This window comes from Gambusia affinis, linkage group LG02 (assembly GCF_019740435.1).
Source record: "Gambusia affinis linkage group LG02, SWU_Gaff_1.0, whole genome shotgun sequence".
NCBI classification, from domain to species: domain Eukaryota; kingdom Metazoa; phylum Chordata; class Actinopteri; order Cyprinodontiformes; family Poeciliidae; genus Gambusia; species Gambusia affinis.
Window position 1 is genome coordinate 5,451,983 of NC_057869.1, and position 25,222 is coordinate 5,477,204.

Consider the following 25,222-nt stretch of genomic DNA (forward strand, 5'->3'; position numbering starts at 1 on the left):
TACCGCCGTTGAAGTCTATAGTGCTAAGAGAGAGCAAAGGCATATATCACAACAAATTTACTCAAAAATTTAAATTTGCAATAGCCTGAACCTAATAGCCACAGATCAGGTGCATAGGAGTCACCATGACCTCAAAATCTGAGGGGAATTAATACAAATATTTTCTTAATTCTCTAACAGTTTGCAAAGTACTTAGACTTCTAAAATAGATTGCCATGTTGAAAGAAACCTTATTAAGTTCAAAGTTCTCTCTAAAAAGCTAAAGTAACTTATTAACACAGTGCTTTGAACTAAATCAATTGTGTACACACAGTACTACAGTTTAGTAATATTGGATTTGTTGTAACACAATCGATGTGAATGCCACTATTGGGTCTTCACAGTGAGATTATATTTTGAGATTAGAGTGATAAAGAAGGAATACTCAGTTTTTAAAATCTAAGAAATGCAGATTCACAATAGGGACATACTGCCTTGTTAGAAGTTCTGCAGTAGATGTGTTTTTGTTGCTTATGTATAGCTTCAAGACAGCAACAGAAATCCAACTCAGCATCTACATCATGTGTCAGCTGTAAACAGCTCAAAGAGGCAGGTCTCCCCTCTCTTACTCACACTTACCATCAAAAATGCTGAAAGGACCGCCAGTGCCTTTGCAGAGTTTCCCTGAGAGAGTATTTTTGGAGCAGAAGTTCTTTTCAGGCTTTCATATCTTCTTTCTTCCATCAGTCCAGTTTTAAATTTGCCCCAAGAGCTGTTTTTCCTCGAGCGTAGAAAAAGAAAAAGGCTAAAGAAAAACGATGGCCTGATGGAGCTGCATGCTGTATATAGCTGAAAAGCTAGTGGCCCACTGACCTCAAACCTCTATAATGGACTCAGCACAGAAATATGAAGCTTGCGACTTGGTGGCACTAACCCTGGAAGTCAGCATTTCTGGGTGAGTGGTCAGGCATGCATCCTCCTCAATGGACTATCTTGTGATGATGCTCTGTGTAATAGATGTAATCACTCTGTGCTGTGATACAGCACAAAAACACACTACAAAATGTCTATTTCCTTTAAATAAATAGTGAGCTCATTGTTCAATACTAAAAATAGATTTAGCAGAAATGTATTCTTAAATATATATTTTACTGTTTAAGCAAGAGTGAAGATATGGAAAGCATGAACAATGTTTAGCACCATTTATTAGTGGTAAATATCTAATTGAATATTTTTCAATCTCAAAAATATAATCTTTGCTAAAATATATAAGTCCATTCCATTATATAGAAAATAGCTGTGTGTCTGTGAACACTTTCATTTTTCTGTGCAAACATCTATGTGTCCATTATTAAAGAACTGCTCCTGAAGATGTATAAGCTCTGATTTTCTCTTCAGCACAACACAACAGTAACAATTGAGTTTCGTAATAGTTCCAAACTCTGCTTTGTGTGAGAAGAGACCTACTGGAAGAAATATGTAATACTTTTAAAAGTAATACTGGGGATTTTTATTGTCAGGCAAATAAACTAAACTGAATTTCATTTTATATCATTTATAAATATATCATAATTTATCATCCCTAAATGACTGATCTTCAAAAAAAATAATATTATTATTTTAAAAAATGGTAGGATGGATGGACCTGTCTTTAAAAATAATAATATTCTTAAAAAAAAAAAAAAAAAAAAAACTCCTTGGCTCATCGTCTCACTCTTTATCGTCATGGACTGTTTGCAGAGCTTGTCATTACTATTTGTTGTGCTATCTGACCTTCAATGCTCCAGAATCTAAGCTCATGCAGTTTATCACTTTGAAAGGCCAGTAAAAGACACCCAATAAAAGTTCATGGCTCAAAAGTCCACTCTCAAGGCCAGGCAAACGTATGCTGCATGCAAATTATCCTAAAATGAGCGTATTTTTCTGCCCGACTGATGAGTTTATCAATAATAAAAGACACCTCAGAGGGACTGCTGTTGATTCTCATGTGATGTTAAATCAGCTCATTTATGGAATATGACCCTTTTGTGTGTTCTCTTCCATCCAGGGAATATAGTCAAAAAATAATCCTCATTATGGTTAGACTTTTGAGGAGGAGTTATCAAGTAAATTTTTTTGTAGACGTCAAACTAATCATAGCTTTGTGTAGCAATTGATGAACGGTAAATATAACCGTTCTAATATTTTCATAGACCTTCAGTATATTTTTCTCTACATGTGTGGTCATATATTTCTGCAGGGGCAACAGCTTCTGGACTTGGAGCACAAGCTAACCATCGCAAAGGAGGAATTAGAGAAGACAGCCCTTGATAAGGTGACATAATAAGGATATGATGTTGTTTACGTTGGTCAATAATATCTATTTAACATTTTTGAATGTCTGAAGCAGCTTTGAATATCTCATTCTCACCCATTCAAATGCAGCAATTTAAGAAATTAAATTAAAGAAATGACATTCAAATTGTTAAATGAATAAATAATGTGCCTGCAAAATAAACAGCATTGTTCAGAAGTAGTTTCTGAACAGAGGAGTAAGTACCAAGATTTTTCTCCCAGTTTTCACACCCAAGATTATGTTTTCATACTGTTTAGATTCAGTCATTTAGAGGCATGCTTGGTGAGATTTTTTTTTTCATCTGTGCATATGCTTATTGACATACTGTTATCAGGGTTTAGTTGGATGAGCTGAAATTGCGTGAAGAAAAAAAAAAAGCAGATTTCAAAAGAAGGTAATTCTGTAGTTCATCTTTTGGAGTACTGACTTCAGGGGCTGTTGTAAAATAATTATACCTATAATTCTGTCTGTTATTATTGATTAAATGTAAATGATTTTTTTCTACTGAACATTTATTATGCTGAGTTCTTCTTTGTTTCTTACCTAACAATGACTTTTCGGTGTTTGGTAGTCACTTAATAGCATGACCTCTGGCTTTATGGCTTACATTCATTTTTCATGTGGATGGAAGGAGAGATTCAGGTGTCTTCTGTGTGTAATCTTTTGCGGAGACAGGAGTCACAGCTGAAGGCACTGAAGGACACAGTTCACATCTGCTTTTCAGCTGTCCTGCACAACCAGCCCAGCAGCAGCCACAGATTCCCCACCTCCCCCAGCCACCTATTCAGATACTCATCGCTCATCAACAGCTCCAGACTCACCTTTCAGCAGCCACATGCTAAGGTATTCAATATTTCACACAGTTCCATCTGATTTAATGTTATTGGAAGAGATGGCCTGGGCGTTGTAAGAAACTCAACCTTTTTATAATTGATGAATGAGTGAAGAGATTGCTCTGTTAAGCATACATCTGCTGTAGATGAGATTCACTTGTCCTTGAGCAGGATGTTTCCCTCTCAGATGTCAATATATACTCTGCCAAGCTGTCTTTTACGCTGGCTTGTACAAATCTTTTATTCACTCTAGAGAAGAAAATCTGAATTTTAACATTCTAAGATTACAAGTTTGTTTTATACATTAAAGACTATTTGCTGTATAAAATCTACATCAGTGAAACACAAAGCTCAAGACAACTTGTGAAAATAATATTTTTCCCCATTGTCCAACATTAAGTGAGTTAGACTGATGACACTTCTCACTACAAAAACTTGTTTTACCTCTTGACATCATTTATCTGTCACTATATCTAAGTCATTGTCCAACATTCCCCTAAAGATTTTACATTGTCCTTTTAAATTATTGTATACTTAACAGGACTGATGAACTTGATCACTTATTCTTAAATAACTTATTGTTTTAAACTATATTTTTGGAGCATAAAACCAACAGGAAAATAAAGTACTTGAGCACCTCCACATTACATGAAGCCACTTAAGGTGGCTTGAGATTTTGATTTGGAAACCAACCAGACTCCTTACTTTGTACTTGTCCTGGTTTGAGAGAAGACTCAGAGCCTATCTGAGTTACAGTTGACACATAACTTTTATACTGTATATATTTTCTAAAATAATTTGCCTGTGAATGACTTGGAATTTTTCATGAAGAGCTGAAGAGTTTCACAAGAGAATGTAATCATTTGTGGTGGATGGATGGATGGTCAAAGGAGGGTTTGAACAACTTATGTAGACCCTGTGGTGTGCAAAGCAGAGAACCACAAATATGCCGTGCTATCTAAGGATCTAATCAGTTCATGGAATTAATATGCAAAAAAATCAAGAAGACCAAAATTTACTAAAGGATTGAAGCAGGTTGGCTAATTTAATGCTTGCCAGTAGAAAATAAAAAAATATATTTTGACACAGTTCAGATATGGTAGGTCCCTGAGAAAAAAAACAAAAACTTTGCCTTCACATTGTTGTCAGTCAAAAATAGTTGAATTGCAACAATCCCTGAGTTTTAGTATTGTCCTTCATTGCCATTGCAAAATCAAGAGGGGGGGAAGAATCCACCATATGAACCCAATCACCAATAGCAAAAGAGGGATAGATCTCGACTATCAGCAACAATAGCTTTTGTATCCTAGCAACAGCATGCACTCAGTAAAAGCAGCATTGTCAAGGGCATTGATGTACAAGCATTTTATTCCTTTACTTTCTGTGATCAGTTAGTCACCCACCTCTTTTAGAATAGCCTTTTATAACACGAGAATTTAAAATTTAAATTTCATGATAATATTGAATTATTGCCAGTATTGGAAAATGCTTAGCCTTGACAATATTGTTGAACAAAAGTTCAACACTGATACATATAATGGATGAACATAGACAATTCACGCATGACTAAACCCTTTATACATGGAATTTAGACCTTAGATTTTTATTCCCATAGTGTCATCCGAAGGCACTTTACAAGATAAACAGATGAAATTAATTCCAGTTATACAGAAATGCACAATAAAATACATTCATACCAATCCAACACATTCATTTAAACAAAGAAGACTTATCGTCACATACGCAGTGTAATACAAGATAATCTAATTCAAGTTACAAGTAGTTAAAAGTTATCTATGTAAGGAAACATAACCAGTTACATCCAGTCATTGACTTTACAGCAATCTCTCACATAGAGCAAACATGTGGCAGCAATGAAAAGTCACTCCCTTTTAACTGTAAGAAAGCTGCAGTCAGAATCAGTCTATGTTTCAGAAGTCATTTGCTGCAACCAACTTTGAGTTTGAGAAGACAGAAAGCAGACACACAAAGAAACACTAAACATGCACAGACAGAACTTCCCTTAGCAAAAATGTCTGAACACACAAAACAATGGCAGGAGTAGCTCTGGTAGTGGCCGTGGGGGGGAAACAATAATCATTAAACAGGTTTAGTGATGTCTTACTAAATCAGTGAGATGAAACAACAGACCAGAGTATGATTAGCTATAGCAGTGCTGCTTCAAAGAAAATTGAAACAAGTCAACATTAAAAAAGGAAAGCAATCATTTCTGTACAATATGACAAAGAGGATGTGTATATTTTCTCCTCAAACCAAATGTTGAAATACATAATTTAAAACAAAATGCATGGTTGGATCAAAGCCAAAGAAAAGGACCACCATGTTTCTTGTTTTACAATCATTTTCCTGTATCCCCCATTCATGTCTAAAAACAGGAACCAGACATCAGAATTTGCAAGTGCCTTGTGACAAAGTTTCGTCAAAGGGAAACATGCATACATTTACATCACAAATCTGATGCAAAGACAGGAAAAATACATTTTCCTCAAAATAGTTTTACTGAAACAACTTTGCAAAACTTAATACATCAGGGCCCTGGTTTTTATTATTCAGACATTAGTAGCTGCTTGTTCATTAACATGGAAAACTTTTTGCAAATACTTTGTGCATGACAAGTTGCATATTCTGGTCGTAGTTACAATAATGGAATCAGCCTTTTGTTTCTCTTCAATATCTTGGTTCAAAATGCATGACTTAATTTTATAATTTTATTTTGTTCCAAACCTGGAAAATGGGATACCATATGTTTGTATACCTGTGGTTTCATGTGTTGCAATGTTCAAGTACTGGTAACAGAAAAGGCTTCGATACTTTTAAAAAATATTAAATGTTCAGGGACAACACTCGAGAAATAGCCAAATGGCTAATTCTGGCACATTTATAGCAATTTTAATTATTGTGCGAAGTCCCTGCCAAATATTTCAAATTTCAAAAATAATCTTTGCTGTTTGTTAAATCAGAATTAGAGATAAGCTGAATGTTCTATGTGTGCCTTTGTGTAAAAAACTTTCCCACAAATTTTTACAGCAGGTGTTTTTTTTCTTTTTTCTCCACATTCTCCAGATGCATTCAGACTGAAATTTATTTCAAATTGAAACAGCCAGCTTAGGAACATACAGAAATATACCTTTTTGCTGCAATATTTACTTCACTGCACATGAGTGTGTACATAATATACAAGATGCCATATTAACAAAAAATTGTTAGCTAATTATAACCTCTTCTTCAAGTGGCTATTTGTGAATCTAGTACCTTGAGTATCACTCTCTAGAGAGAAATAGGCCAGAAAATAATTACTACAGAATATAAGAGTTGGACCAACATGATTTCAGGGGTGTTCAGAATAATAGCATGTCTAACTCAGGCAGCAATTTGGAAGTTTGTGCTTGCCTTTGTAGAGGGTGATGTAGCTTTTAATATAAAATACAATTACTTTCAAGCATTATGGGAGTTTTGCTATGTTCGTGCACCATGAAAATTACTCACTGTCAAATAGTCTTTGTTGGGAGTCTCTTTAAGTCAAGGTCACAGCAGATTCAACTGGGGCTTTAGGATTTAATCCTTTTAGAAATAAAACAAGGTGACTGCCGTGGAGAGTCATAGTAAATGTAGGATTTAGCTTTCAGTGTGGATATTGCTTTTTGTTTTCTCTGGAAAATACTGACATTTTACAACCAATATCAGCTGTCAAGGTTTGATCCATGCAGCAACACTGGGCCTTCAAAAATATTCATTCAACATAAAAATACAATTCAGAGGGAACAAAAAAATACAAATAGTTGTTATTTAACAAAAATTCAGTACATGGTTCCAATGGCTGTTTTGGTTCCCCTCAAGCAGCCACGTCAACTTCAATCAAAGATTGTATTACTTGTTATTTTTGAAAAGCATTCACTTTGAAATCATCACGCACGCCATAGGATTGCTGTGTCTTATCTGCCATGATCCTGGTGAGCATTGCTGGCTTTAAGAGGCTTTTCCCTCCTCAGAGCTGCCACAATTCACTGTGTGCTTCTTTTTGTGGGTGGTGAAATTTGACATACCACTTAAACGGTTCCTTCTAAGTTTTTTTTAATTTTTTATCTTTAATCATCCAGATCTCACCATGATACCTTGGTACCATTGCTGCCTCGCTGTTGTGGCATCTTAGATCACAGTAACCTCTAATTGAGGAGCCATGTACATCTAAATTCTGGTAGCAAAAGTTAAGGTTACATTGTACAGTAGAAAGGTTTACATTTCCCCATCATCATCCATTCCATGCCCAATAAGATAAAAATAAACATCTTAAAAAAGCAAAGATAAGTAGAAAAACTCAAGAAACAATGGTTTAATTTTTATGCTAACAGATGTATTACTTCCCTCTTCATTAGCATACAAATAGCAGAATTTCAGTTGTGAGCATTTGCTACTTTGACGGGCTGTCTGATAAATCCTACTTAGCCCCCACTGTAAAAGTTACTGCAGTGCTCCATCTGTCCACTCTGGCTGTGCATGTGGAGGTGGGTCAGATCTCGTTTAAATCTCTGCCAAATTTAACTCAAATTAGGCAATGAAAAACAACAACATTTACTAAGCTTAGAAGAGCCAAGTAACATTCAGCTGAGTCACAAATGTCAAGAACTTGACTTTATGATTATCACATGATCATTTTCTTATTACAAGCTAAGAAGAACTCAACAAAGTTACTCCCAAGATAATGAGTTTAAGCATTTTTAATATATCACAAATATGCAAATAATCTGACATCCAAGAGAGCATATATTTAGAACAAAAGAGGACAAGAGCATAAAATAGTATCTAATCTTAAAATCAACAAGGAAACTAAAGAATAACGAAACAAACTCATTTCAGAGAAAAATATCCATCTTGTTGACCATTTGATATGCATCAGATTCTGCTGAAAGAATTTGTACATCCCTCCTGTCCAGTAATCTTGACTTGTATATTCCTAGCATGACTATTATGGCTCAGTGACAAACTCCTGAGGAACTTAAGAGCCATAACGGCGAAGAATCAACCTTGATGTCCAACCTTCTCTTTCTGAAGTGATCTCCTAGGCATACAGAACTGCTTTCAGACTGTGGATCACAAATCATGTTGTAAAAGAGGTTTGTTGTTGCTCACATTCCACAACAACTCTGAACTGTCTTTGCCTGTCTGGTGTGAAAACCCCAATGAGCAAATTTCACAAGAAATGGCAAACTAAATAAATTTAGCCCAGACTGCTGTGTCCTTTTATATCATTTGATACATGTCTACAGTGCCTTTAAAAGTATAACAAAATAGTATTTTATTGAAATACTAAACCTTCTAGGTATAAATAGGTATAAATCATTTGCTTTTTGTTTGTTTGTTTTTGGTCTCTCTCTAGCCAGCATTGCACATCAAGATAATGCTTTTTTTTTTTTTTTTCAATTTTTTTTTTAAATAGCTCTATCTCTGGAAAAAATTTGTGATCAGCAATTTTTAAGAGTTTGACTGTTTTTGTATAACATTGTGAAGTGTCACCTGGCTAGAGAGAGTGCAACTAGCAGTGGAAATGCTCTCCAGAATATGACAGAAAATAGCGAAAATGGCTCATTTCACTTGTTAAAATCCAACATATACTGAATTTTATATTAAATTAACTATCTAGATGATTATAGTGAATTATTGTATAGACTGCTCATTTTGTCCAGCACTTTGTGAATACTGTGTGTTACATTTGCTGCTTTTCAACACAAGTTCTTCTGTGTGTCAGTCACATACAGTAATATAAAATTATATTATTGTAAAATCACCGATAGTGCCATATGTATGTATTGTTGGTCAGGGGAGGGGGGATGGGAAACCCAGATATTTCTCAAACCATTGACTCCCTAATCCTGGGGACTTCCAACGTATTTCTAAGCCAGTAGAAAGTAAAATTATATTGTGATACTTGAAATAAATCATGGATGAAATAGTTGTTCCACTTTTGGGAGCATTGTCTAAATAAAATCAAATTTTGCTTTACAATCAGTACATGGAGCAGGGGTGTCAAAATCCAGTCATCAAAGGGCCGGTGTCCTGCAACTTTTAGATGTGCCTCTGCTGCACCACAGCTGAATAGAATAATTAGGTCATTAGCAAGGCTCTGGAGAACTTATCTACAAAAAGAGGAGGTAATTAAGCCATTTCATTCCGGTGTCTTGTATCTGTGGCACATCTAAAAACTGCAGGACACCGGTCCTTGAGGACTGGAGTTTGGCACCTCTGACATGGAAGAATGTTTGTTTTGCACCATCAATCTTTCCACTTTGACCTCCAGTCATATAGCCTGAATAAACATAACCCTTTAGTTTGGCTTAATTCCATAGATAAGACTGACAATGTTTTCTCTCACACACATACTGGCACACATGAAGACTCCAAGCTGGTGAAAGATTCATTAGTGTGAAGATGCAGAGATCAGCAACATTCAAATGGAAGTTGCTTCATATTTAACAGTCTTGGGGGGGAGAGCCAAGGCTTGTGGTCCAATAGTATGCAATTTTCATCAAAGTGATGGGAGATGATTCATTAGACGCTGAGAGCACTGTGCCAGAGAAGATAGCTCAAACATTCCACTGCTTTGCTCTCCTCTGTGCACTTATGGGATTATTTTTTGATTAAACAAATAAAGCATATCTATAAAGCGCATAAAGTATATTATATATATATATAAAGCTAACATTAAAAAAATAAATCAGAAATCCTCCTGATGAACATTTGTCAAGTGAAATTGTCTACAATTTTTAAAACATCCATAATTTGTCATTTAAAGATGAAATAAGGATTGAGGGCTCAGCATAGTTCACCTGCAGATTCCCAAAATATTTTCTCTCATAAATATTCAGTTAGCATTGAATAATAATAAGATCAGCTTTAATGTGAGTAAGCCCATATTCACACATACGTTCTTCACATCCTTGAGAGTTGGAAATGCAGAGCTCTAGCACCTCTGATTTATTTGATAAGAACCTCTCAACATCAGAAAAAAAATCCAGAAGGACATTTATATGCTGAAAATAAGTTCCAGTCTTGTTGTGTATAAAGGCTCTAACAGTGGAAAATGTTTTTCTTCCCAGTTTGACATTTTCATTACTTTCTGCTTTAGTTTGTGAATGAAAAGTGACTTTTTACTGTGTGAAGTTTGATCCTGGGGCCTGCACACACACTTTTGTACCCATTGTAGAGAGTGAATATAACTGCAAGCTATGCCATTTTTAAAAGCATCAGTCAGCTTTTCCAATGGATGTAGACTGACCCATTATGTTATAAATTATATCACATTATTAACTTTTTTTAGATTTTACAGTGGAATTCAATTTACTCTGAAACTGCTGAATAATAAATGTTCTCAACTTAAACATCAGCTTTTTTCTGCTGGAAGATCACTTCCAAGAAAATGACACGTAAAAGGTTTCCCTTTTTCCATTGCATTTCAAAAAACTGTGGTTGATTGAGACAGATCCTGTCAGAAGTTTTAAAATTATGCATGAAATGGCTAAAAAGTGGTAACTTCTTCAAGTAAAGTCATTTCCATTGAACCTGCTAAAAGGATGTTACTTCAGCTGACAAAGTCGGAATGAGGTTTGGCAGTGACAAGCAAAGACTGCCTCCCTTCATTTTGCAGCTATTTTACTTTAAGCTCTCAAGAGACCAAATCTGACCTACTTTAACTGTATACTTGTTTGGAAAGCAAATGCTGAATACCAAAATTACTATTTTTTAGCACCTTTTTTGTTTGCACCCCACAACCTGTAGTATAATCTATAAAGCAAAAAATCAAAAACAAAAGAACAATAATCCAAATTGTTTTAAGTCGCCTTTTGAAAGTGGATTGCTCCATTCAGATAGGGGGTCTGACTTTAAGTATCTTGGTGTTTTGTTCACAAATGATGGTATGTATGGAGAAGGAGATGGGTCGACTGACTTTAGCCTCATCTACAGGCATGTAGACACTGGCCTATTTGTCCTAGAGCTGGCCCAAAAAGTTTAAGTTCTCAATTTATCAGTCTGGCTTCAAGTCTCACCCTCATAACTTCACAAATTATCTTGATATTGAATGAGGTTAGGAAGAAAATTTGCTTCCTCTATAGGAGCCATACAGACACTCAATTTCTGTGTCAAGATCGGTCAGTTAAGGTTGTTCAGGCATCTGTTCATGATGCATTCTGTAAGTCTCAGTTTGGAGGTTTACAGCCCATATGCACTGGGAAAACCTGACGCAGGGGCCTGTTCTAGCCTGGAGTGTGTCCTTGTGTAGAGGGAAGTGTGCTTTTTTTCACCCACTGCACCTATTTTATAATGTAAAGCACTTTGAACTGCATCGTTGCTTAAATGTGCTTGACTTGACTTAACCTTTTCCTCATGATCCCTTTAGCTTCATTTCAGCTGTAAAGGTCCGTTTGTGGCCAGCATGTACTCAATAACACTTATTTTTGTCCAATTTTTTTTGTGTATGACTGAATGCTGCTCCTACAAAAAGCAACATTTTCAACATTCCCATATGTAACTTGTGTTAAATTCAGTAAGGGTCACCAAATCCCAGTTGTGACTGCATGTCTATAGTCTTGCTGTTAATCTTTGGTTGCTTTGTCTCACTTTGGGACATGTGTATGTTATTTAGCTCAGCACACATGCAAGACAAGCGTCTTGTACTTGTAACCTATTGAAGCAGCAGAGCGCAAGAGCCAGGTCAGGAAGCTGTTTTGCTTTTTCGCCTGGCTGCTGTGAAGGCTCAGAGTTCGAAACATTTTCCTGGGAGCCCCCATTCTTGCAGCAACAAAAAAGCTCATTATCGAATGCTGTTGTATGGTGTTTCTGGAATGTTGACAAAACAGAAAAGAAAAAAAAAATATGATACAACCTGAATTGCAAAGTGTACCCTGAAACTAAAGCAAACTGAGCTGTGGATTTTTTTTTTAATATTACACCTCTATTCTACCCCCAAAATTTCTCTATTGTGAAATTTTGAGGTTATATGTCCACTTCAAGTCAACCCAATGCATTTGCAAAATTTAGGTTTAAATAGTATGCATATTGTAAGTACTTTACAAGTCAAAATAATTTTCCATCAGAGCTGTTAAATGTCTATGTACTTTTTTAAAACCCAAAATAAAACTAAAAAAGTGTCTGCTTTTCTCTTCAGGATATCTCCAAGGTTCAGAGAATTGTTTCCTCCAGTAAATCACCCATGAACATCAGTGAAATAAGAAGAGAGAGTGTTGGAGTTAAAGAGTGTCAGATGGAAAAGGTGAGCTTTTGGAGTAATTAATGGTAATGGTCTATGTGATCACAGCCCTTACAAAAAAATCCCATGAAAATCATATGTGACTTTCACATGTGATCACATGTGGTTCACACAAATTTTACATGTGAATGATGTGAATCACATGTGAAAGCACATGAATATGTGTGATTTTGGAACGTTTCGTGGTAAAATCACATGTGATTTTTTGGTGGATTATGTGATCACATGAAAATCACATGTGATTTTCATGGGATTTTTTTGTAAGGGAGAGCTTGTATTCATGAGCTCCATCTTTTCATGAAATTCATGCTCCTTCATCAGAAATCAGATCAACCAATTTACTTCAAGTGCTGTCATTAGGGTTAGTAAATTGGCCGAATTGGCTAACTTACAATATCTTTAGCAAGTTTCACCTTGGTGATGAAGTTGTTTCAAATTGTTATCTGATTCTTGTTTAATAAAGATTAATTATACTTTTTTTCTGCATATGGTTGTAAAGTAATACAGTCTCTTTGGTGTTGTATTTGTTCACTAAGTAGACTTATTTTTTGTGGATTATTTAGAGATGGCATTGTGAACGGAATGTATTTATTCCATCTGTAGTCCTTAAGGTAGACAAAAATGATAAATATAACATATAAAATACAATATAAATCCACAACACACAAAAGCATGTAAAAGACAAAAGCTCTAACATCATAATCATAGATGCAATTATCAGAATTGTAAATATAGTCCTGAAGTGTGCCATGCACTCAATCATTTTCTAATAACATACAGTTTATTTTGCCTTGGGAAAAGGATGTTTATTGTTTTACAGTTTGTCATGAGAAAAATCTGTTTGTGTTATATTTATGAGAAGATAAATAGTTTACTAATTAGTGCTCCCCACTGCCACTGCCCCAAAAATAATATACAAATTATCTCTTGCTATTCCTCCAGCTTTGCATTGCTGTTGTGATTGTTGTGAGAACACTCCTCACATGGAGCCTCACTGAGACTTTAAAAGCACAGAATGAGGGAAGTGAGAGAGAAGGCACATATTATGAACATAATATGTGTCTTTCATATTATGTTCATGAAATAATTTAGTGTCTTGCAGTCTAAATCCCAGTCTTGGGAAATGGGAGCAATAAGTTATGAATATTTACTGACAACCAATATTCTTGATAAGATCAGAATCACCTAAATGAGGGAGTAGAAGAGAACTGACTCAATCAATTATTGAGATTTTACCTACAGAAGACATGACATGTGCAGAATATGTATTTATTACCAAAAAACAAACTACTCGTGATTTTCTGTGATATTAAGGTTTCCAGTATTAGAGTTTCCCAAAATAAGTTTTCTGATGGAGTCCCAACAGGAAAGTGGGGTTCTTGCACACAGAGAAAATGTTGGTAACTCTTTGGTAACTCAATGGATCGAAGGTTATGTTCACCGTACAGAGAGCCCTATTTGTGCTTATTATTTGAGTTTGTGTCCTGCTGCACCAGCTTATGTTGTCTTCCTCTTGAGCAGTGCCTGTCACTGTGGTGAAAATAAGACTGTTGCATGTTTAAATGACATGTTTTAAGTTTACTCCCACACAGTCTCTCTTTAATTAAGAAAAAGCCACAACCATTGTTTTATTTAGAATAACTTTGTTGGGCTTGCACTCTGGTCAGTTTGTTTCCTGATAATCCAGAGAAATCTTTTTATAACCAGCATCAAAAAGTCACAAGCTCTGTTCTTTTGTCAATATTCCTTGCATTTCTTCTGTAACTTCTGTATAATTGAATTCACTGGACACAATCAAAAGGGCAGGCACCTATCTGTGTGACATCGTACAGCTGAAAATGACTGTCAGAGTTACAATCAAGCTGTGATGCAGCAAAATTGGCATGGCCAAGACCGTGTCAAGGTCCAGATCTTCAAATGAATACTAGAAAATGTGTTTTATTGAAATCAGAAGAAATCTAGAACAGAGTTTCTAGATCTGCTTACTCTGCCAGATTAAGTAATTCAAGTGAAAAGGTTTCCCACACTGGAGAAGGGGAAACCTCACAGACCAATGGCCACTGATGCATTATTTGACCAGTCAGGCTTTTGTGTTAGATTGGCCTGGAGAAGCCATTGCTCAGTAAAAGACACATGAGAGACCACTGGGAATTTGACAATAGCCAGCTGAACACCTCTCAGACTGTGAGGCAAAATTCTCTCTTCTGATGAAACAAAGATTGAACTATTTGTCCACAATTCCCTACACTGTGTGCAGAGGAAAGAAAGCTGCAGATATTTCCTATTTAATACTATCCCTACAGTCAAACACAAGAGCTGTAAGGTTGTTTTTATTTTCCTTTTATAACTGAGCTTGGAAAATAATAATAATATTACAGTATAAAATAGCCCTATTAAACATGAAAGATGATTTTAGATTCCTTCTGATTATGTCCTTCACTTCTTATTTGTTTTGTTTTAATTTGGGAAGAGAATATAAATTTGTCCATTTATGTTTTGTAATTAGCAACAACCTTATTATTATTTTTATTTTTTTAAACTGAAGACATTGACTGCTGTAAAATCAATTATTTGTAGATTTAATTTTAGATTTCCAACAGATTAACTACTTGCTTACATCAACGTTCTATCTGGTGAAAGAAAAATCAGTCAATGATTATGATTGATAAAACGTTTTGCTCACTAATATGGTTGTGCTCACTTCATTAGTTTTTAATCTAAGAAGAAAGATGATACAATCACTGTCTGCAATGTACTTATATGCTCTTGTTCATCTCCTACAGACCGCAAGTGAATGTTTCCAGAATCAGATGGATGGATCAGCCCCAGAAAGCAAAAGCCTACCAGACATTCAGGTATGCTATACTATACTACATATGCCATTACTATTATTAAAAAAAACTTGGCAAATTATTAATTTCAGAGACTATTTTATGCTTTGGGTTAATTTATTGCATCATTGAGTAGCCTAGTCAGTGCATTTTCTATAATTACTATTTAAAGAGGAGAGAATGGTAATTTGTGGCTGTTATATTGCATATTACTGTTGGTTATTTACATCACAACCTTTATAGGACATGAGGATATTATCATAAAAATGGTAAAAAGAAGGACCCAAATTTAGAGACAATACATCAGACAAGTTGTTCCAAAATTAAACTGTTTAGACAAGAAAAAAAAACACTTAATGTCCTTGGAGAACCTGAACAAGAAAATATGAACCAGGAAACATGTTGTATGTAGCAGTAGGATTTGATGAGATGAGAGATGTTGAAGCTGGAGAGTTGATTACTGACAAGGAGCAGGCGGTTGATTAGAAACTAGGTGTAGCTGTGAGGGAAGGCAAGTAGCTGAAGTGAGATGAGGAAATGGGAGAAATGGCTGACAGAACACAACAGGAATGTGGGAGTAGAAGTTAAATACCAAAATAAAGCAAAACACAAAAATAAAATTCCAAAGTTCAAAAGCTGCAATTAAACTCAATTTTAAAGACTTCTATGGGAAAGACAACCTAAACTTACCTTGCAGGAATACTACATAATTGATGACAACTGCTAATCAAAAGGTATTGAAATAAAAGAAGAAACACCACCTATATTATATTGTTAAGAAAAGACTACTAATCCAGTCAAATCAATGTAGTGTGATTTTCAATGGTCTGCCAAATTTCATGCACAGTTGTCTTCGTCAATCTATTATTGAACTGAGTCACACCTGTTTGGCATATGGCAAAACAATGCATCTCATTGTAAATGCAGTGCAATACGTTGGAACTGAGCAACTGTCTCCCATTCCAAGTGGCAGAAGTCCATATTTAGAACACACATGCCTAGAATTCAAGAACATTTTGACACTGTTCCAATGGACACATTTAAGTGTTGGTTTGTTTTATGCTAGAAAGCATGTTTTGTTTTGGTTTTTGTCTTCATCTCAGTGGTCAGTGTGGAGAAAGAGATGTGTTATTTTATATGATGCAGAAGCATAAAAGAGTCAGTCTACATGAAGTGATTCAGTTTTTCTTTTTTTTTTTTTTTTTTTTGAAATATAAGTCAAAAACAACATTCCATGGGGCGACTGTGGCTCTATGGTAGAGTAGTCATCTTGCAATCGGAAGGTTGTAGGTTAGATTCCAGCTTCCTCCTGACACATGTTGATGTGCCTCTGGGCAAGGCACGTAACCCCAAATTGCCTACTGATCGGTGTGTGTGCGTGTGTTTGTGAGTGCGAATGGGTGAATGTGACTCTAGTGTAAAGTGCCTTGAGGGGTCAAAATGACTGGAAAAGCGCTCTATAAGTTCAGTTCATTCCATTTCCAGAGAAATATCTATTCATTAAAAGTTTAGTTTTGGCAAATATTTGTCTTTTTGCAAAGTGATATGTAACATCTTTCCCTGCTTTCCAAACCTTTTCAGTGTTTCCCTTATTACATGGGAAATTTTTCAAATTGGCTTACCGCAGCAAGCCTATAATCAACTCTTTCCCCACATCCCTCATTCACAACCCTTTTGCCATTTAGGGTGTAGTAAACAATGTGATTAGTCGTAATTTGCATTCCGGTCCCTGCGGATCAATCTACATCAAGACGCTCTTTGTTTCAGTCAGTCTACCTTCATTATGTGTCCTCATGTTCGATTTATGAGACTGAAAAGTTGAGAGGCTTCTAGCTTGATGTGAAGATGTTCTTTGAAGGGTGGACAAAGAAAAATGGCATAGCGTGTCTCGGGACTGGATAAAATTGAGTGAATTTTAGACTTAAGATCCACATAAACTACTTGCCATTCATACTTATAAAAAATCCAGATTAATTTTTCAGTTTGAGAAGTGTTTTATTCTGCATGAATTGCTTGTAAGAATACGTTAATGACTTGAACAATAAAATGCCTTCAGTCTTTTGCAGTCAAATTTATTACTCATTTAATGGGTTGGAATTTGAGGGTCTAACATTTTCCCAGCATTTGCATACACACGTAACATTTTTTTTAAAACTGATGAGCTTGCTGCCACAAACTTCTTTATACTTCCTACCTCACATATTCCTAAACATTGTACAAGTAAACCTATTCTTTTTATTTATTTCTGGAGCAGAACCTGTCGTAGCTATTACACCTTCAAGCTGTAGTCATTAAAGGGTTATGAATACTTTTGTACAAGCCACACTCGATGTGGATTTGCAGTAGAGTTTGCTTTCATTTCTCTTTTATGAAGAAATGAAAAAAGCTACTTATACCTGGGTGTGCTTGGGGGAGTTTTACTGCTAATAAATAAGACGTATAGAAAAAAAGGAAATACCAGAGCACACAGTGCTGTTTGTTGTCAGAAATACTCATAATTAAGTGAAATGCCAAATTTTCCAGTAGAATTAGGTGACAATTAGATGTACCTTTTTTGTTTGTTTTTCAGTTTAGCTTGTATCATTTGGTAGGATCTATACTCCTCATTTTTATTTGCCATTTTTCTTGCATTTTGTTTCAAGATAAACATTTAATCTATAGTCTACTGCCGAGCAGAATCGTATGTAACTCTGTTTCTTAGCAGTCAGCAAGCCTCAAGTCATTCTCTGAAGTGACGCTGGTGAGCACTAAACAGATGCTTGGAGAATTTTCTTTTTCAGAGTCTATGTGTCATCTCTGTCAGTGCCAAAGATGACTTAAATTATTAAAATGGAAGAGAAGACTGCTCTGGTTTCTGAACTTGAATCACAAAAATATAAAGATTCAGTTTTAATGTGTTGTGAACTATAGACACAAATTAGAGAAACACATGTTTTCAAAGTGACTTTTTAATTTGTAATGTTTAGATGTTACATCCGTTAATAAGAACTTTGAGTTCTGTTCACTAATGCACAGCATGAGTAGTGACCTCTTTTTTTAGTCAACAAGATTAAGTCCATGCATAACTGCAAGCTTTGGATTAAAACCCTGCAACAGAGCTAACACTATTTTGTGCAAGTTTTATGATTTTTTTTTCATAGCACACCAGGAAAACTTCTGTAACATGAAGACCCAACACAATTGCACATCATCAGCTTGGAAGTTCTCCTCCATCTAAGAGGATGTGATGGTTAAATTGGGTGCACAGCATTCAGACACACAAGCAGCAAACAATAATAAAAAAAATAAAAAAACAGAGCAGCCAGAGTTTCCACATCAATAATTTATGGGTGAAACACTTCTCACCATCCGTAGTAAAGTACACAGCATTGCGCAAACTGTTATTTATCTAAGGAAGCCATTAACCAGAAGGAGATGATACCACTGGCCTCAATGTGGAGCTGCTAGAGAAATCAGTGCATATATGCTGCCTATCAATGCAAGCTTTAAAATGCATACTTCGAAAAAAAAAAAAAAAAAAAAAAAAACTATTAGTATCAGAGAGCCTGAATTAATATTTAAAAACTGCTTTACATTTAAGAAATATTTAAATTGCCATTGTACTGCTGAACATGGCAAAATTAGACAAGCAAAGAGAAAGAAATTGTCCAAAACTAACAGCCCATGCTATAATTTACATTAGGTAAAGCAGTGTAAGTTTCAGTAAATTGTTTCACAATGCGAGACTTAGAAATGACCAGGTCAGTGCACACAGAGTGATATATTTCAAGTATTGCTTTAGTTCTGATTGTTATGACTTACAGCTAATGAAAATTCTAAACTTTGTTTCTCAGAAAATTTTAATATTACATGAGCCCAATATTACAATATTTTTTTTTACACAGAAATTTCAACCTACTGAGATGTATATAAATGTACTGTACAATACAGACATTCAATACTTGGACAAAGTTCGATTTGCATGAATTACTGTAGCCTCTGGGACTGCTGAAGTGTCGAAGAAGTCCAGGTTGCTTTATTAGTTCACTTACATTTTAAGGTATGGTGCCTTTCATCTTCCTCTTCGCAATACCCCATAGATTATTTTTGGGGTTAAGGTCAGTTTGTTGGGGAATTTAGTAGTGAACCCATGGCTAGTAAAGCACGCATGAAGGTATGAAGTATTTTCTGTCTTACAGTTGCTCCCCAAATCATCATTTCCTATAGAAATTTTAAACTTGAATTTTATACTTAAATTTTATACTTTTTACAAGTTCATTTTTTACTTTATAACGAAAGTGATCTTACAAAACTGAATCAAAGAGACAATCAGAGAAATCTGTTTTGTAAAAAGATCTCCCTTTTTGTAATATCACTTTGGTTTTTCTTTGGCTGTACATTAAGATTTGTTCTTTTCATAGGTGGAGGATCTGATTTAGCTGCAATTTGCTCCAGAATGGTTTGTAGTTGAAATCTGACAGCAAAAAAGACATTCTAACGTTCATGTCCTATAAACATCAGGACTGGATGTTTGTAATTGGTATGATTAGGTCATAACAAGACCATTTTAGGATAATTCTAAGAAATCTGTTTACAGAAGAACATGCCTGTATTTTACAGGTCTGCTTTAACTTCCCTTCTACCTCACATCTTGGTGGCATGGAATTTCTAAACAATTTATCTCTGCAGCCTAATATTTCTTTTTCCTCATTCAGAGTGTTCCAAGCTTATAACACTCTGAATGTTATAAGCTTTATTTATAAGCTCCTTTATTGAGGGGAGTCTGACTCTAGCTCTATCTCCTGTAATCAACACTATATTCACCTCTGTTAGGGAGAACTGAATACTTTCTGTCTTTTCTAATGTAAAACCTTTTTTTAACTCAACAGCAAAAGGACCAGGTGCAGAGTGAACAACTTGACACAAAGCTGTCACACGACAATAAGGATGCAGACAGCGAGAGCAGCAAAAAGACAAAGCTCCACGAATACAACTGAGCAGACGGCATGTCATCGCAAAGCAGCCTGCATCGCCTGGAGGATCTTTCTAAGAGCACACACTTGCGCACTGTTACAAGGAAAAACGTGCGCCCACACATTTTGACTTACACGCTTACTTTTTAAAATACACACACACACAAACATAGCCAAACACACAAACAGCAAGATATATGCATATGAGCATTGTTAGAGAACGCTAAGACACTGGAACTGTCAAATTTCAAACTGTCATCTGACAACCGTCATAGTAAAATGGCATGCGTTTAGATATTCTTTTCAAAGGTAGCAGTGGCACTGGTAACTTGTTTCATGATTGTTCATTTGTTGTTTAATTCTCTGAGTTTTATTATAAGTGAGGACACTGCTTTCTAAATGTGTGATCTTTCTAGAAATACCCTTTGCACTGGTGAGGTCTGACTCTGTTTCCTGTGATAAGTATATCAATTGACAAAAAAAAGTACTCCTATTATTATTATTACTACTACTACTACCCAACTTAGAATATTGTTTGTCACTCATTGTAGCAAGGTTAATTTACTCCACATTTTGAAATATAAAGGCTCAAGTTGGCTGGCCAACTGTTCAACGTTTAATATTCAGCACTCTTTCTGCCTTTAACACTCCTGAGGCAAAGAGCCAAAGACTCACAATGGGTCGTCTCCCTGAGAATGTGCCATGCACTGAGTAGTAACTCTTAGCTACATGTATCTGTGTTATCTGACCTTCCTGTGTCCTTTAAATAAACTGTAATTTTCAGTAAATGTATGAAGAATAAATGGTGATTTGTGGGAAAGAAACGAGTGAGCCTGTTTGTGACCCAAGAAATGAATCCTGGCTCAGGTTTTGCACTATCTGCATACTAACATTATGCCATACTTTCTTGCATGCAGCTAAAGCGCATGTATAGAAGGTATCACCGTTTCTCCCAAAAGATATTGATCTAACTGTGCAGCATTCAGAGATATTTTCAAATAGAAATACAGAGTAATAATCCTAACAAAGTCAAAGAAATATGATTTTTTTCAAAACTTTTTCGAATGAATTGTTCCAAGAGTTTTCAAATCCAGGTCTTGAGGTCTAGTATCCTTTAACTTTTAGATGTATCTCTTCTCCAACACACCTGAATCGAATGGCTGAATCACTCCTGCAAAAAAGTTATCCGGAAACCTGCTAATGACCTCATTATTTGAATCAGCTGTGTTGAAGCAGAGACATATCTAAAAGTCTCAGGTCACCGGACCTCAAAATCTGGATTTGAAGAATCTTGGTACAATGTTCACTACTTATATAGACATCCTTGGTAAATATGGTCATAAAGTAAATCTATTTATGATTGCAGTTACATAACCTTACAGAAAACATTTAAGAAGATGCCAGTGTTCAAATTGAGTACTGATTTTTTTGTAAATGTTACGTTAAGATCGGAATCTTTAACCATTATTCTTTGCACAATCTCTCTATAGTCCAGTATGTTGAGTCCACTCTAAAGCCTGCATCATCTCAGCTCACCCTACAGGTTTTCTATAGGATTAGGTTTGTTGACTGAGATGGAGGTTCATGGAAGTTGTTTTGTTTTTGATAAATACAATTTTTGTTTATCATTTTTGATAGTTTCTTGGCTAACTGAGTAAGGGAATACTGCACAGTTCAGTGTTGCCACATTGACAACATTGTGATTGCTCAGTGTTTGCTGAAAAGTCATCACTCGATGCAATCAGCTGGGTTCCTTTAAATCAGGGGTCTCAAACTCCAGTCCTCACAGGCCGGTGTCCTACAGTTTTCAGTTTGCCACAAGTACAAAACATTGGAATGAAATGGTTTAATTACCTCCTCCTTGTGTAGGTCACTTCTCCAGAGCCTTGCTAATGACCTAATTATTTTATTCAGGTGTGGTGCAGCAGAGGCACATCTAAAAATTGCAGGACTGCGGCCCTCGTGGACTGGAGTTTGAGACCCCTGCTTTAAATAGAAAACTTTATACCAGTTGGCAGAAAATTTCAAGCCATTTTTCCACGTCAATTCTCAAGTATTTCACACCAAATTCAGAGTCAAGTCTCTAATTAGGCATAAGTAGGGATTTATGCTCTCAGATCACAAGAAGAAAGAAGTCCATTTTGAATTTGTGAAGGAATCCGAACCTTTTTGTTTTGTTATGACACAATTAACACCTGTTTATTTCTGTCTTCATACTGTCTACTTATTACCTGTAGAGCTATTTTCACGCTAAATAGGGTTTCAAGCTTTTTCCTCTGAGTTGGAGAAATTTTAGATATGGGGAAACGATTTTCTAACTCTACATTTAAAACCTTTGTTCTCAGTGGTAAAGATGTTCACAGTTAAGGTAGGCATTACAACATAATGACAAAGACAACGTCTAGTAGGTAAAGAAATGAGTGCAAAGTGCTTTTATCCTGATATTTTGAGCAAGAAGTGTCCTTGTAATGTTGCAGCTCTCTTAGCAGCAACTGCGTGTTGGAGCTTTCTCTACTTTGTTTTGAAGTGATCCAGTCTTTTAAGACAGCATTTAGTATGGGAGTCTAAAATCCACTTATTAATATGAGGCTATATCTACAACGTTAAATTGTTATGAGCCACTAATGTCATATAAAATGCCAATGTATATCAATTGGGTTTATTTGTTTTGTAGAGTGCCATTAAATTACATTTGCTGTAAATTAGGGCTTTGAAAATAAAATGTTTTCAATTGAATTGAACTGAAGCTTGAAAGAAACACATTGCTCTAGTTAAATTAGCAAACTCCAAATACTTGCAAAATATTGAAAAAATTGCTTTGTCCCACAAATAACCTGTTGGAATTTAAATAGTGTCTTACTGTTGTCCCATAGAATAGCAACCCAGAAAGCCACTTTTTACTGCAGTTCTCTAACAGTAGGATTTGGCGACTTTGGTCTTTTTTATTACGGCTCTTGCCATCTTGTACAATGCATGGAGTGGCGAGATAAATTCAGGCATTCATCCATATGACCTAGCTATCATATAATATGAAAAGAGAAAGTTCTTCAAAACTAGCAGACAGTTAGAACTTAATTATAGTATTAGCAGTTTTTCTTAAAACAATTACTTATTATTGTGGGACTTTTTTTTTCTCTGATTTTAGAAAGAAACTCAAATTAAAGGTTGATTTTTTTTTTTTCAAATTATTTTTCAGTGGCACAATAAAACTGCTACAATAAAAGATGAAGATATATTTTTTAACATGTCTTATCAGGGATTCCAATAAAGAGGTCATCCCTATAATATTTACAGATTGTCCCTCCGATACAGTAGAACCATTCCTCCACATTAACTGACACAGGACAGAACACACATAAGCACCTAGCATTAGTTTTTAATTTATTAATATTTGTGTTGTAGTTACATTACATTACATGATTATTATTTATGACATGTTTTAAACCATAAAGTTTAACTTACATCAAATTTTGATGATTCAGCTGATTCAGAAAAAAAAAAGTTAGCATCAGTTAGTAATCTTAAGAGAAAAAATAAGATAATCATGAGGCACATTTCCATGTATTTCAATGCAGTGCTAACTGAATGCTGTTAAAGGGTACATTTTACAGCAAGGGTAACTTTCCATAGCCTTACCACATAGCTTGCCTTAGCCATATAAGTAGTCTTTTTCTAAGTCACATCAAGAAACAGGGCTGTTTAAATCTAACCAAATAGCAACTAAAAGCAAAAGCAAATTGTGAGGTAAACTGAAAACATGAGCATAAACCAAGCTGTGCAAAATCTACATCAGTTATTTTTACTAGCATAACTGATGTAGTGGGATAGTAAGGTAAAGTGAGCAGTGGATGAAAATGCATCCTTTGAGGCAGTTCATGCAGGTAAGTGAAGTCTGCCTCAAAGTAGAACATTTCATCTGTAAATGAGGTAAAAGCCTTTAACTTACTGGAAGCAATATGAAAACATCTGTCAACTAATTTCACTTTGTAGAAATTGTTTTATATTGGCAAAAAAATTATTTTATTTTTTTCAGAAATATTTGTTACGCATCTTTTCATAGTTTGCTTAAGTTCTTGGTTAAACCTTTTACTTTCACCTACCTCTTTGATTTTGGCAGTCCATTTTCATCTGTCAAATATCATGTGTTTTGCTTAGTGAACTAAGTTGGTTATTTAAATCCTTTCAATAATATTATAATTTATTAAAATTAACTGGTATGGATAGATAGATAGATAGATAGATAGATAGATAGATAGATAGATAGATAGATAGATAGATAGATAGATAGATAGATAGATAGATAGATAGATAGATAGATAGATAGATAGATAGATAGATAGATAGATAGATAGATAGATAGATAGATAGATAGATAGATAGATAGATAGATAGATAGATAGATAGATAGATAGATAGATAGATAGATAGATAGATAGATAGATAGATAGATAGATAGATAGATAGATAGATAGATAGATAGATAGATAGATAGATAGATAGATAGATAGATAGATAACTGTATTTTAATCTAAGACACACAACTGTGCACTTGTGTCTTAGAGGATACATATATGTTAAAAAAGTCTGACCTCCTCTGGCAAAAAAAGACTTTCTAAAGCACTCTTTAACATATTGGGGCTTTAGCTTTGGCTTCTCCGTAGGCTATCCACCATACTGTATGATATGTATAGGGCTAATCTGCACTTTACCCCCAAACCAAAACATTTAAAGGGGTGCCAGGGGTATTTTGTGCTTTCTAGATACATAGTGCCATTTTATAGCACAATCAATAATCTTACCTCCAGTTATAAAAATGCTACATATGTATCAAATATCATCCATATCTTACACCCCTATCCCATTGGGGTTGGGACAAGACGGACAAGAGGCCGGGTACATCCTGGACAGGTCTTAAGTCTATCACAGGGCAACACAGAGACAAACAATCATCCACACACACATACACATCCCCACAGCCACACCTAAGGAGAATTTATTGAGACCAGTTAACC

At 35.3% G+C, this 25,222-nt stretch overlaps 1 protein-coding gene across 2 annotated transcripts in view; it reads left to right on the plus strand.

Moving 5' to 3' along the window:
• luzp2 (leucine zipper protein 2) overlaps positions 1-21,740 on the plus strand; it is a 185,510-nt gene extending 163,770 nt beyond the window's left edge. Inside the window, exons 8-12 of one of the 2 annotated variants that reach the window (XM_044142202.1) lie at positions 2,219-2,293; positions 2,990-3,157; positions 12,326-12,430; positions 15,211-15,282; positions 20,127-21,740. In XM_044142202.1, coding sequence (XP_043998137.1) covers positions 2,219-2,293; positions 2,990-3,157; positions 12,326-12,430; positions 15,211-15,282; positions 20,127-20,234 — 528 coding nt within the window. In that variant the 3' untranslated portion in view covers positions 20,235-21,740. The remainder of the gene's footprint in view (positions 1-2,218; positions 2,294-2,989; positions 3,158-12,325; positions 12,431-15,210; positions 15,283-20,126) is intronic. The other variant, XM_044142211.1, reaches the window with a different exon arrangement.
• The last annotated feature ends 3,482 nt before the right edge of the window (positions 21,741-25,222 follow it).